Source organism: Scyliorhinus torazame, chromosome 5 (genome assembly GCF_047496885.1).
Source record: "Scyliorhinus torazame isolate Kashiwa2021f chromosome 5, sScyTor2.1, whole genome shotgun sequence".
Taxonomy (NCBI): domain Eukaryota; kingdom Metazoa; phylum Chordata; class Chondrichthyes; order Carcharhiniformes; family Scyliorhinidae; genus Scyliorhinus; species Scyliorhinus torazame.
This window is the reverse complement of record NC_092711.1, coordinates 263,532,556-263,547,744: the sequence shown is the minus strand read 5'-3', so window position 1 is coordinate 263,547,744 and position 15,189 is coordinate 263,532,556. Positions and strand designations below refer to the sequence as shown.

At 50.7% G+C, this 15,189-nt stretch overlaps 1 protein-coding gene across 11 annotated transcripts in view; it reads left to right on the top strand.

The window, feature by feature from the left end:
* The window catches only part of dlg3 (discs, large homolog 3 (Drosophila)), a 1,021,949-nt gene that overhangs the window by 633,250 nt on the left and 373,510 nt on the right, over positions 1-15,189 (top strand). For all 11 annotated transcript variants that reach the window (XM_072505485.1, XM_072505481.1, XM_072505482.1 and 8 more), the window contains one exon: positions 11,382-11,551. In XM_072505485.1, the coding sequence (XP_072361586.1) occupies positions 11,382-11,551 (170 nt within the window). The remainder of the gene's footprint in view (positions 1-11,381; positions 11,552-15,189) is intronic.

The window sequence follows — 15,189 nt, the reverse complement described above, 5'->3', positions numbered from 1 at the left end:
AGTAGTAGTCGCCCAAATTCGGCAACGCCAGTCCCCCTCTGTCTCTGCTACGTTGTAGAAACCCCCTCCTTACCCTCGGGGCCTTCCCTGCCCACACGAAGCTCGTGATGCGCCTATCTATTTTTCTAAAGAAGGCCTTAGTGATCAGTATAGGGAGACATTGGAACACAAATAGGAACCTCGGGAGGACCATCATCTTAATTGCCTGCACTCTGCCCGCCAGTGACATCGGCTGCATGTCCCACCTTTTGAAATCCTCTTCCATTTGTTCCACCAACCGTGCCAGATTGAGTCTGTGTAAGGTTCCCCAGCTCCTGGCTATCTGATCCCCAGGTATCGGAAGTTTCTTTCCACTCTCCTTAGCGGTAGGCCATCTATCCCTCCACTCTGGTCCCCAGGGTGTATCACGAAAAGCTCACTCTTTCCCATGTTAAGCCTATATCCCGAGAAATCTCCAAACTCCCTCAATATCTGCATGACCTCTGTCATCCCCCCCACTAGGTCCGTCACATACAGCAGTAGGTCATCCGCGTAGAGTGACACTCGGTGTTCCTCTCCCCCTCTAATCACCCCTCTCCATTTTCTGGAGTCTCTCAGCGCTATGGCCAGTGGTTCAATTGCCTGTGCGAACAGTAATGGGGACAGCTGTCTTGTTCCCCTGTGTAGTCGAAAATACTCCGACCTTTGCCGGCCTGTGACCACACTTGCCGTTGGGGCCCCATAGAGGAGTTTAACCCAGCTGACAAACCCTTCCCCGAACCCGAACCTCCTCAGCACCTCCCATAGATACTCCCACTCCACCCTATCAAATACCTTCTCTGCATCCATTGCCGTCACTATCTCTGCCTCCCCCTCTGCTGGGGGCATCATTATCACCCCTAATAGCCGTCGCACGTTGACATTTAGTTGTCTCCCCTTTACGAACGCTGTCTGGTCTTCGTGCACCACCCCCGGGACACAATCCTCTATTCTCGTTGCCAGCACCTTTGCTAGTAACTTGGCGTCCACATTTAGCAGTGAGATAGGCCTATAGGACCCGCACTGCAGCGGATCTTTATCCCGCTTCAAGATTAGCGATATCGTCGCCTCTGACATTGTCGGGGATAGGGTCCCCCCTTCTCTGGCCTCGTTAAAGGTCCTTACCAGCAGCGGGGCCAACAAGTCCACATATTTTCTATAAAATTCCACCAGGAACCCATCTGGTCCCGGGGCCTTCCCTGCCTGCATGCTCCCCAGCCCCTTGGTAACCTCGTCCACCCCAATCGGCGCCCCCAGGCCTTCCACCTCCCGCTCCTCCACCCTTGGGAACCTTAATTGGTCCAAAAACTGCCGCATCCCCTCTCTTCCCTCCGGGTGTTGGGACCTATATAGTCTCTCGTAGAAGGTCTTAAACACCTCGTTTATCTTCCCTGCTCTCCGCACCGTGGCTCCCATTTCATCCCTAATTCCCCCTATCTCCCTCGCCGCTGTCCTTTTTCGCAGCTGATGGGCCAACAGGCGACTCGCCTTTTCATATTCATATCTCATCCCCTGTGCCTTCCTCCACTGTGCCTCCGCCCTCCTAGTGGTCAACAGGTCGAACTCCGTCTGGAGTTGTCGCCTCTCCCTGTATAGTCCTTCATCTGGGGCCTCCGCATATTTTTTATCTACCCTCAAAATCTCCCCCAGTAGTCGTTCCCTTTCCTTGGCCTCTATTTTCCCCTTGTGGGCCCTGATGGAGATCAGCTCTCCTCTGACCACCGCCTTTAGTGCTTCCCATCCTACTCCCACTTGGACCACCCCGTCGTCATTGGCCTCCAGGTACCTCTCGATACATCCCCGCACTCTTCCGCAGACTCCTTCATCCGCCAGTAATCCCACATCCAGTCGCCAGAGTGAACGCTGCTCCCTCGCCTCTCCTAATTCCAGGTCCACGCAGTGTGGGGCATGATCTGAAACAGCTATAGCTGAGTACTCAATTCCTTCCACCCTCGAGATCAGTGACCTTCCCAAAACAAAGAAATCTATCCGGGAGTACACCTTGTGAACATGGGAGAAGAAGGAGAACTCTTTGGCCATCGGCCTAACAAATCGCCACGGATCCACTCCCCCCATTTGGTCCATAAACCCCCTAAGCACCTTGGCCGCTGCCGGCCTTTTTCCGGTCCTAGATCTAGATCTATCTAACCCTGGGTCCAACACGGTGTTGAAGTGCCCCCCCCATTATCAGGTTTCCTACCTCCAGGTCCGGGATACGTCCCAGCATCCGCTTCATAAATCCCGCATCATCCCAATTCAGGGCATATACGTTAACCAACACAACCTCCATTCCCTCCAGCCTGCCACTCACCATCACATATCTGCCTCCGCTGTCTGCTACAATGTTCCTAGCCTCGAATGACACCCGTTTCCCCACCAGTTTGTTTGTTTGTTGTTCAGTATGGCCACCCCTCTGTTCTTTGCATCCAGCCCTGAGTGGAACACCTGTCCCATCCATCCTTTCCTTAACTTAACTTGGTCCGCCACCTTCAGGTGCGTCTCCTGAAGCATGGCCACGTCTGCCCTCAGTCCTTGCAAGTGCGCGAACACTCGGGCCCGCTTAATCGGCCCATTTAGGCCTCCCACGTTCCACGTGATCAGCCAAACTGGGGGGCTGCCTGCCCCCCTCCCCTGTCGACTAGCCATCACCCTCTCTGGGCCAGTCCCACGTCCCGGTTCCGCGCACCCACCCGTTCCCCAGGCGGCGCATTCCTGTCCCGACCACCTTTTCTTTTACCAATTCCTCTTCGATCTCTGCAGCAGCAACCCAGTTATCCACCGCCCCCCGCGCGCCCCCCCCCCCCCCCGCCGCTAGATCCCCATCTAGCATGGTTACTCCCCCCATATTGCTTCCGAAAGTCAGCTGACTTCAACTGACCCCGGCTTCTCCCGCTCTCTCCTTGACCCCCCCCCGTGTGGGGAACTCCCATCTACCTTGCGCCTATCTTCCCGCCATCATCTTTCTGGCGCGGGAACAAGAACAATAAGCCCCATGTTCTCTAGAGCCGTCCCGCCCCTCATGGCGCAGCTCCCTCTGTCGCCCCACTCCCATTCCCCCTCCCCCGCCTATGTCTCTTCTTCCCCCCCACCGGCGCCCACATTTCTTAGTGTCCCCCCTTCCCCAATTTACATCTCTATATACATCAGCATTGTCGTTTCCCCTCCAACATCAGTCCCTCAGTTCTGATCCAGTTTCTCGTTTTTAATGAAGGTCCATGCTTCTTCCGCCGTTTCGAAGTAGTGATGCCTCTCCTGGTGCGTGACCCATAGTCGCGCCGGCTGCAACATCCCGAACTTCACCTTCCTCTTGTGTAGTACCTCCTTGGCTCGATTAAAACTCGCCCTCCTTCTCGCCACCTCCGCACTCCAATCCTGGTACACCCGTACCACCGCATTCTCCCATCTACTACTCCGTACCTTTTTGGCCCATCTCAGAACCACCTCTCTGTCATTGAAGCGATGAAATCGCACGATCGTCGCCCTAGGTTGTTCTCCCGCCTTTGGTCTCCTCGCAGGGACCCGGTGGGCCCCTTCCACTTCCAAGGGGCCCGAGGGGGCCTCAGCTCCCATTAGCGAGCGTAGCATCATGCTCACATAAGCCCCGCCGTCCGCTCCTTCCACTCCCTCGGGGAGACCCAGGATCCGAAGGTTCTTTCTCGTGATCTGTTTTCTAGGACTTCAATTCTTTCAATGCACTTTTTGTGGAGCGCCTCGTGCGTCTGCATTTTGACCGCCAGGCCCAGGATCTCGTCCTCGTTGTCCGTCACCTTCTGCTCCACCACGCGGAGCTCCATCTCCTGGGTCCTTTGTGTCTCCTTAAGCCCCTCAATTGCTTGTAGCATCGGGGCCAGCACCTCCTTCTTAAGCAGCTCCACACACCGTCTCAAAAATTCGTCTTGGTCTGGCCCCCATGTCGCCTGGGCTCCCGCCGCCGCCATCTTGCTCCTATTTCCTTCTGCCCCTGTCCTCGAGGATTCTTCGCGATCTGGCCGCCGCCGCCGATATTTTTCTTTTCCGTTGGGGGGGACTCCCTGTTGTCTCACCCCACACCGGGTTTCGTCCTGAAAAAATTCCCCGTTGGGGCTCTTAAAAGAGCCCGAAGGTCCGTTCGAGCTGGAGCCGCCGAAACGTGCGGCTTAGCTGGTCATTGCCACAACCGGAACCCGCCTCTACAGTGTTAATTGAGTTTGATCATTATGAATCTGAAAGCACTGAACATTTGGGTCATTTGCAAAATTCCCATCATAGCTGCACTAACAGTTCACAACCAGATGGTTCTCTTTACCATTCTCCTTGTCCAGGCACATCGCTGAGGCCAAAAGACTGTTCAGCAGGCATATGGGATCTGCCAGCCTAGGGTTTTCTTTTCAACAGTGTCACCAGAATATAAAGGAAATACTACCTCAGTTGGAATATTGTGCTTAATTTTAGGTGTACGTTTTAGGAAACGATACTGGGCTTAGAAATGTCTGAGATAATGGGATTGGCTCTGATGAGAGACTAAGGGCGCAATTCAGCGACCCCATTGCGTCTAATGACGATCCAGTGTAACACGTGAATCGCGCGAGAGCCCCGAATCGGGCTCAGCGTGGCACCTGACTCACTTGCCCAAGGCAATCCGGATCTTGCCGTCGCTGGCAAGATCCAGATCTGCATATTTACATGCGCCGAATGGCCTCGGTAAACTTAAGTTAGATGCCCTAGAGATGAGAAGGTTAAAGGATGATCTGATCAAAGTTGTTTAAGGAAATCCCCAGGACCAGACAAGCTAGATATGGACAGGTTCTTCTCTTTAGTTAGGGGATCAAGAGCACGGAGACATATGGGCTGGTTTCTCCAGTTCCCCAGCCATGTGTTTCTCGGTGCTTGTCATTCGCTGCTGGCTGGGTTCTTCCTTTCCGCCGCTTGTCAATGGATTTCCCAATGAAGCCACTGCATTTACCGGGAAACCCGAAGGCCGGGATGCACTGCCGGCGGGAACAGAGAATCCCAACGGCCATTGAATTCCGGCCATAATCATAGAAATTTAGCTTGTTTGGTTAAACGTGATTCTAAGAAAAGTTTACCCTACACATGAGGTTGTGAGAATGTGCCCCAGAAGGTTGTAAATATAAAGTCACTTGAGATATGTAAATACCAGATACTTATTTGGGAAGTTAATATATTAATGGTTATGAAGATTTATTCAGGAATGTAAACAGCCAGTGTTGGAACTTATAGAATCACAGAATTGTTATGCTGCAACAAGACAGGGCTGCCCCCTGTCCCCACCTTTGTTCGCGCAAGCAATCGACCCCCTGGCAAAAGTCCTGTGAGATTCAAAAAGCTGGAAGGGAATCCGGAGAGGAGACAGAGAGCACAGAGTCTCACTCTATGCAGATGACCTGCTCCTCTATGTCTCGAAGCCACAGGAGGGACTGAAGGCAATACTGCAAATACTGAAAGAGTTTGGAACCTTCTCGGGCTACAAACTTAACCTGGCCAAAAGCGAGACATTCCCAGCGAACCCAAAAGGGGGAGGGACAGAGCTGAAGGGGCTCCCGTTCAAAACGGCTCAGAACAGATTCCGTTACCTGGGGATCCAAAGAGCCAGAGACTGGACACAGATCCACAAGTGGAACCTGACCAGCCTGGTGGAGGAAGTAAGAAAAGACCTTCAAAGGTGGGGCTCTCTCCCACTCTCCCTGGCAGGAAGAGTGCAGACAATCAAGATGAACGTATTGCCAAGGTTCCTCTTCCTGTTTAGATCCATCCCAATCATCATCCCCAAGGCCTTTTTCCAAAACGTAGACAGGCTAATCATGGCGTTTGTGTGTGTGTGTGGGGGGGGGGGGGGGGGGGGGGGAGGGCAGGAATCCGAGAATTCCCAAGCCGACACTGCAAAGAGGGAAAGTCAGAGGGGGCCTGGCTCTACCGAACCTACAATACTACCACTGGGTAGCAACGGCAGAAAGAGTGAGGGGATGGGTACAAGAACCCAACACAGAGTGGGTACAGATGGAGGAGGCATCCTGTAAAGGAACAATCCTCCGGGCCCTGGCCACAGCAGCACTCCCATCCTCCTCAACAAGGTACACAACGGGCTCAGTGGTAGCAGCCACGCTGAGAACGTGGATCCAGTTGAGACAGCACTGCGGGATAACCAAAACGTCCCTTATGGCCCCCATCTGTGGCAATCACAAATTCCCTCCAGCCATGCTCGATACCACCTTCAAAAGATGGAAGCGGGGCGGGGGCACACTGACAGCTGGGGACTTCTACGTAGGGCACAGACTGGCGACACTGGATGATCTGATGAGGAAGTGGAAACTAACAAGAGGACAGGAATTGAGATACCTCAAAATAAAGCACTTCCTCCGCAAAGAGACAGTGGGGTACCCCGGAGGCCCGAAAGCACACTACTAGAGGACCTGATAGGCACAAGCAGCGGGAAGGGGAGCTATGTGGGAAAATATACGGACAGCTACTGGACAGAGCCCGAACACCACTGGACGGGACCAGACAAAAATGGGAGGACGAACTGGGGACAGAGATAGGATGGGAACTCTGGAGCGAAGCACTGAGCAGAGTGAGCTCCACCTCCTCCTGCGCAAGGCTAAGCCTAATGCAGCTCAAAGTGGTGCACAGAGCGCACCTGACCAGAACCCGAATGAGCAGGTTCTTCCCGGAGATGGAGGACAAATGTGAGCAGTGCCAGAGGGGCCCGGCCAACCACACCCACATGTTTTGGGCTTGCCCCAAGCTTGCTGGGTTCTGGACAGCCTTCTCCAAGGCAATGTCCAAGGTTGTGGGGGTGAGGGTGAAGCCATGCCCAATACTGGCAATCTTCGGGTTATCGGAGCAGCCAGAGCTACACATGGGGAAGGGGGCCAACGCCCTTGCTTTCGCTTCCCTAATCGCACGTCGGAGAATCCTGCTCAGCTGGCGATCGGCAGCACCACCCAAAGCTGGAGACTGGCTCGCTGACCTTTCGGAATTTCTCCACCTGGAGAAGATTAAGTATGCCATCTGAGGGTCAGAGGAAGGCTTCCTGGATACTTGGGGGCAGTTCGTCGGCCTGTCTAATTCTCTCTTGAATATCTCAGTTGAACTTGTCTCCACCATACTTCCAGGCAGTGTTTTCCAGATCTGTACCAGTCATTGTGTGAAAAGGCTTTTCTCACATCACATTTGCTCTTTTTGCAAATCATCTTAAATATGTGCCCTCTCGAACTTGATCCTTTTATAAATTTCCTTGACTGTCACCATGTCCTGGTTAGTATTTACCTCATTGGTAAAGACGGGTGCAAAGTATTCATTTAGTACCTCAGCAATGCCCTTGCCTTCATGTGTAAGTTCCCTTTTAGTTCCCTTACTGATTAAATAACTGTCTAACTCAGCCTCGAGATATTAATGGATATGAATATGCTTGAATATGCTTAATGGCCCAGCCTCCACAGGTCTCCGCAGTAAAGAACTTCACAGATTCACTACCCTCTGAGAGAAGAAATTCCTCCTGGTGACCCCTAACTCTTTAATTGTACTCTCTGCTCCCAGACTCTCCCTAAACTCCAACAAAAGGAAACATCCTTTCAACATCTACCCTGTCAAGCACCCTGAGAATCCTATATGTCTCAATAAGGTCACCTCTCATTCTTCTAAACTCCAATGAGTAAAGGCCCAACCTACTCAACTCTCCTCATAAAAAAATCCCCCACCCCCCCGGACCGGGATCAATCTGGTGAACTTTCTCTGAACTGCCTCCAATGTCAGTCTATCTTTACTTAGATTGTGAACCAAAACTGTTCACAGTATTCCAGGTGTGGTTCTAATTAGTGACTTGTATAGTTTTAGCAGGACTTCCCTATTTCTATATTCTATTCCCTTTGAAATAAAGGGCAACATTCCATTTGCCTCCCAATTGCCTGCTGAATTTTTCGGCAGTCTTTCTCCATTTAAATAATATTCATCTCCTTTATTCTTCCTCACAAAATACATAACTTCACACTTTCCTCCATTATATTCCATCTGCCAAGTTTTTGCCCACTCACCTAACCTGTCTATAGTATCTGCAGATTATTTGTGTCATCCTCACCACTTGCCTTCCTACCTATTTTTGTGTCACCCACAAACTTGACAATAGTACATTCACTTCCCTCGTCCAGGTCATTAATATATATTGTGAATAATTGTGGTCCCAGCATGGATCCCTTTGGCACTCCACTAGTTACAGGTTGCCATCCTGAAAATGCTCCCCTTATCCCAACTCGCTGTCTTCTATCGGTTAGCCAATCATCTATCCATGCTACGACCCCAAACACCCTGGACTCTTATCTTACTAAGTAGCCTTTTGTGTGATAACTTATCAAAAGCTTTTTGCATACTTTTTCTTCCTTATTTTAGTTTCTATCTCTTTTTTTATTCAAGGAGCACTGGATTTGTTTGCCCTACCTTTCCCTTTCAAGGGAATATACCTTGCCTGTGTCCAGACTATTTCTGTTTTGTCAGTAGCCCATTGTTCAGCTACAGTTTTTCCTGCCAACCTTTCATTCCAGTTCAACCGGCCCAGCTCCATTCTTGCCCCATTGAAGTTGGCTCTTCCCTAATTAATTATTTTTCACTGAATCCATAGAATCCCTACAGTGCAGAAGGAGGCCATTTGGCCTATCCAGTCTGCACCAACCCCCCGAAAGAACATCCTATCTAGGTCCAGTCCCTCACCCCATTCCCATAACCCCACTTAACCTGCATATTTTTGGGCTGTGGGAGCAAACTGGAGCACCCAGAGGAAACTCACAAACATATGGAGAGATCATGAAAACTCCACACAGTCACCCAAGGCTTGAATTGAACCCGGGTCGCTGGCGCTATGAGACAGCGGTGCTAATCACTGTTCCGCACTGGATTGTTTATTATCCGAAACCTTATGATACAATGGTTACTGTCTCCTAAATGTTCTCCCACTGACACTTGATCTATTTGGCTAATCTCACTTCCAAGAACCAAGCCCGTGGCCTGGACACATACTGCTGTAGAAAACTTTCCTGAACACGTTCTAGGGACTTTTGTCCTTCTCTGTCCTTTACACTACCATTGTCCCAGTCTACATTCTGGTAATTAAAGTCTCCCATTAAAACTCCTCTATAATGTTTGGATCTCTCGGTAATTTTCCTACAGATTTGTTCCTCTACAACCTTCTCACTAACTGGTGGTCTCTAGACTACACCAAACAATATAATTGCACCCTTTTTGTTCCTTAGCTCTAACCAAATTGATTCTGTCCTATAATCCTCTGGGACATCTCTTTTTCCAACACTGCAATGCTCTCTTTAACCAATGCCACCACCCTTCCTCCTTTCCTTCCTTTCCTCTCTCTTCTGAACACCTTGTACCCAGGAAAATTTAACACCCAGGTCTTTGTTTTCACCACATTGTCGTATTTCCACAACGCAATCTGCGCTTGTAAATCCCCAATCTTATTTACTATATGCGTTTACATACATACTCAATACCCTGATTTAGAAGTCATTACTCTCTCCCTTACTCCAACTTCACTTATCAACTTAGTATTTTCTATACTCGTGCTTTCTGTCTCTCCCAGTATTTTGTGCACCATGGCATTCCTCTCTCATATTTCCTCTTGGTTCCCACACCCCTGCTGAGCTAGTTTAAAGCGCCACCCCACAGCACTAGGAAAATGCCTGCAAGAAACTCAGACACAGTTCTGTTCAGGTGCAGCCCGTCCAACTTGTACAGGTGCCAAGTCCCCAGAGCCAGCCCCAGTGTCCCAGAAATTTAAAGCCCACCATCCTGCACCATTTTTCCAGCCATGCATTCCTCTGCTGTATCCTCCTATTTTTGTACTCACTTTCACATGGTGCTGGGAGTAATCCAAAGATTACTCCCTTTGAGGTACTGCTTCTTAATTTTCTGCCGAGCTCCCTAAATTCTGATACGAGATGAAAGTGCAGCCAAGGAAAGGAGTACCACACCATAGCTTCAATTCGCTGACATTGCTAAAATTCTCCTTTAAAGAGAAAGTAGGAAGTTGGTATTAAAAAGATAGAGCAACCATGGCTAATAAAATGAAGGAACAGACTTAATAAACCCAAATTACCTTCTGTCCTTTTTCGTGAATTAACCGATTATGCATTCCCAGTCCTGCCGGTGTGCATATTGGGAAATAGTACAAGCATAGTTTATAACTTCCCTCCCTCATGGTAAGAAAATTATGGGCAGTGCATAGACGATTTCCCAATATTCATTCCTAAACTATGTGGCTGCATGTGGGAGCATACAATTAGATATTTTACCCATATTCCTAAATTCCTGCCATGAACATTGTGGAGTACAAACTATGGATTTACAACATACCACAGTCACTGAGAAGATCAAACACATGCGCATCATGAGCTAAATTCAATGGCCCCGTCCACCTATCGGAAAGCCGGTGTCAATCCCGCCCACGACCATTATCAAAAGCCCTAATGGGAATAAATGCCAGCCAGGCAACCAATTGCCTGCCATTGGGGCTTCCATGCCTTAAAGGTGAAAGTCCTGTCTCCAAGAGCTGCAAACCAATCAGAGGGCTGGTAGCTCATCAGTCCCAACAGTGGTACCAGGGATGGTAGTCACTGCCCATACTGTAGCTGGCCCTGGAGCAGCTACCATGATGGAAGCCCTGGAACACAAAAGAGTGGCTTGTGCTTGCCTGAGCCAGTCAGATAGGGTTTGGTGTTGAGTGAGGAGGTGGGATGATGGTTTGTGGAGGACAAGAGGGCTCTTAAACAGTGGTGGTCCTTGCTACCCAGGGGTTTCTGTGGGCCATAGAGTACCCAATCTAAAGGCTCCCATCCCCACTCAGCCCAGAGAGAGGCTGCCAGTTGTTACTGCGCAGCCTCCCATGACGGAATTTTACAGCCCCTCCCTTCGGCAGGATCTTCTGGTTCTGCCGCAGTCAATGGACCTTTGAATGGTTCGCCCCAATTTAAGGCCCCACCCCCACTGCTATAGAGCCATCAAATTCTGTCTCCCTTGTGGTGTATGACTCTTGCCCTCCCCAACCCACGGTTCCGCTGATACTAGAATACCAAAGGTAGCAAGATGATGCTCTTAAATCTTGTGTGATAACTGCTGTCTCTTCATGCTTTAATCTGTAACATTTTGTTACATCTCAATGAACTATGATTCTCAGTGCATTTTAATTTTCATCATCGCGTATCCTTTTGTATCACCATTTGTGCCCCGTGACATTTTCAATACTGGTGAATAATTTCAGAGTCAAATTATTTTTAGGAATGGGATGAAGCATGTCCACATCGTAGGAAATGTTAATTCTGTTTCCTGCTGGAAACCTCATCCTTGATTGCTGTTGGTGTTTTCAGGGTCAATGACTGTGTTCTGCGAGTCAATGATGTGGATGTTTCAGAAGTCGTTCACAGTAAAGCGGTGGAGGCACTGAAGGAAGCAGGACCTGTTGTTCGCCTATTAGTCCGTAGAAGACAGCCAGCTACAGAGGCCATATTGGAAGTGAATCTTTTAAAAGGACCCAAAGGTAACATTTTAATGTCTAATTTAATCGTGCTGATTTGATCAGTGGTATTGGCACATACGCAAGGGAACAAGAGAATGTTGAAATTAACTACCGATCCATTCCAGGATCAACTCTTGGTTTCCTTGTTATTTTAACCTCAGTAGTAACAGCTCTTGAAAATATCTTTGGGTATCTCTTCTTCCAAAGTCAAAGCAGTGACATTCAAGTAAGTGTTTTTTTTACAAAATATGGATGTGAACAATAACTTCTGGATACACAACACAAAGCATACCTCTGCATTCCTTGGCTCAGTAATGCAAACAGCAGCTGGGCTTTTCAGGTTTTTAGCAACATAAACATCCTCAGCCTCAATAACAGCACCTGCACTTTCCCAGGCTCCGTAATACACAGTGCCTAAGCATTCCCTAACTCAGTGGTACAGAGGCCTGAGGTTTCGCTGAGGATTTGGGAGGTGGGTTCGTTTTCGGATCGCAAACCTGCCTCCAATGGTAAATAGAGTGAGATACCCTCAATTACAACTCGAGAGAGATGGTTGGTAATACAAAGGCTTTAATTAGCAGAGAACCAGACAGCTGCCGAGAAGTGTGCTCACTGCACACTGCCCACTGAACATTACCCTATATATGGCTCCCTGGGGGGGCAGAGCTGGAGGCGGAGTCCCCCAGGGTTCCAAACCCAGTCTTAAAGGGATCGTGACATTAAAGGCACAGTTATCATTCATCACATTCACCCCCTGTTTTAAAAAAAATGCATAGTCCGTTGAGGGTGAAGTGGAATTACATGTCCAGTCTTTCGGGTGGTCTGATTGTGGTGCGGCGGACACGGTCATCTTCAGTGGGGGTATATCCTGGAGCATGGTAGTCTGAGCCTTTGCCCTCCGGTGTGACTAGGGTGATTGGTGCTGGCACCGGCGGGGGGGAAAGGGGGCGCTGGGGGGGGGGGGGTGGGGGGGGCACTGTCGGGGTCGGCAGCAGGTGCAGGGAGGGGAGCGCCGGTAGAAGGGGGGGGCGTCAGTGGGAGAGCCAGCGGGTGCCAGGTCTCGCAGGGAAACTGTCTTGCCTTCCGACGAGGTGCTCGACGTAGGTGTATTGAGGGTTTGCATGCATCAGTTGGACCCTCTGAACTAGAGGGTCCGTCTTATGGCTCCTCGCGTGCCTCCGGAGTAGAACTGGTCCCGAAGTTGTCAGCCAACATGGAAGCGAGACCCCAGAGGTGGACTTCCTGGGGAAGACAAACAAACGATTGTGAGGGGTCTCGTTCGTGGCCGTGCAGAGGAGTGACCTAATGGAATGTAGGGCATCGGGTAGGACCTCCTGCCAGCGGGTGGTTGGGAGACTTCTTGACCGTAGGGCTAGAAGGACAGCCTTCCAAACTGTCGCGTTCTCCCTCTCCACCTGCCCGTTTCCCCGCGGGTTGTAGCTGGTCGTTCTGCTCGAGGCGATGCCCTTGTTGAGCAGGAACCGACGCAGCTCATCGCTCATGAACGATGTACCCCTGTCGCTGTGGATGTAGGCGGGGAAACTAACAGGGTGAAGATGCTGTGCAGTACCTTGATTACGGTGGCCGAGGTCATATCGGGGCAGGGGACAGCGAATGGGAAGCGGGAGAATTTGTCGATGAGAGTGAGGAAATAAATGTTGTGGTTGGTGGATGGGAGGGGCCCTTTGAAGTCCACGCTTAGTCGCTCAAAGGGCCCAGAGGCTTTCACCAGGTGAGCCTTGTCTGGTCGGTAGAAGTGCGGTTTGCACTCCGCACAGATCTGGCAAGCCTTGGTCATGGCCTTGACCTCCTCGGTGGAGTAAGGTAGGTTGCGGGAATTGATGAAATGGGCAAGCCGGGTGACCCCCGGGTGGCAGAGGTCATCGTGGATGGCACGCAGACGGTCCTTCTGCGCGTTGGCGCACGTGCAGCAGGACAGGGCATCTGGGGACTCATTGAGCTTCCCCGGACGATATGTAATATCATACGTATAGGTGGAGAGTTCGATCCTCCACCTCAAAATTATAATTTTTTATTTTGCCCCATTGTGCGTTATTGAACATAAAGGCGACCGACCGTTGGTCGGTGACGAGGGCGAACCTCCTACCAGCTAGGTAGTGCCTCCAGTGCCGCACGGCCTCCCCAATGGCTTGTGCCTCCTTCTCGACTGCAGAGTGCCGAATTTCCAAGGCGGTGAGGGTTCGGGAGAAAAAAGCTACTGGCCTGCCTACCTGGTTGAGGGTAGCAGCCAGGGCGACCTCTGATGCATCGCTTTCTACCTGGAAGGGGATGGTTTCGTCCACCGCGTTCATGGCGGCCTTGATGATATCGGCCTTGATACGACTGAAAGCCGACTGGGCCTCAGCCGTCGGGGAAAAAAACCGTGGTCTTAATGAGTGGTCGGGCTTTGTCCGCATATCTGGGGACCTACTGGGTGTAATAGAAAAAGAGCCCCAAGCACCGTTTGAGTGCCTTGAGGCTGCGGGGAAGGGGAAGTTCCTTTAGGGGGCGCATGCGGTCGGGGTCTGTGCCTAGGACCCCGTTTTCCACGACGTAGTCGAGGATAGCTAGTCGGGTTGTGTGGAAAACGCATTTCTCTTTGTTGTATGTCAGATTGAGGGCCCGGGCGGTCTGGAGGAACTTTCTCAGGTTTGCGTCGTGGTCCTGCTGGTCATCGCCGCAGATGGTGGCATTGTCCAAGTACGGGTATGTAGCCCGTAAGCCGTACTGGTCCACCATTTGATCCATCGCCCTTTGAAAAACGGAGACCCCATTTGTGACGCCAAAAGGGACCCTGAGGAAATGAAAAAGCCAGCCGGCTGCTTCAAAGGCCGTGTAGGGGCAGTCCTCAGGGCGGATGGGGAACTGATGATAGGCGGATTTTAGATCAACCATGGAGAATACCCAGTACTGGACGATCTGGTTAACCATTTCTGCTATGCGGGGAAGAGGATACGCATCGAGTTGCGTAAAACGGTTTATGGTCTGACTATTCGTTGCTTTTCCCCAGACCGGACTACCAATACTTGTGCTCTCCAGGGGCTGTTGCTAGCCTCTATGACCCCTGTGATAATACCAGTGTAGCGAACAATGACTTACGAGAGAGACGAATAGTGATGAAGTCGATGAGGCTTTATTAAGCGAGACTTGTCCCCAGCAGTTCAGCAACAGAATGAAGCGGCGGGGAGAAGCTCAGGATCTTATACTCCGCCTTCAGGGCGGAGCCAGGAGTCAACAGCCAACCAGGACCCGGGATCTGTCAGCCAATAGCATCACGGCTTCACAGTCCCACATGACCCCTAATACATACCACCACATTCACCCCTTGTTAAAAAGGAACCCGGCGGGGTGGTGATTCGCATGGTGGTAGGGGTTTACAAGGCTGGTCCTGGGAGGAAAATTACGGGCATGTTACTACAGTTTTAGCCCAGCACTGGGCTATGTACAACGTTTGTGAAACTATTTACAATATTGGTAAGAGAAAAAAAAAATTTTGTTACAATCCAACAACATTCTTGGTGTCACGCCGATGCCACTAGTCGAGCAGGCGGTCTGGTCTTCCTCGTCAATCGCCTCAGCCCCGGTGGTGGTGCAGGTGCTTGTTCAAGCGTTGTCGTCTCCGGGAGCGTTTCGGTGTTCGTTCCTGTTTCACTCCTGGG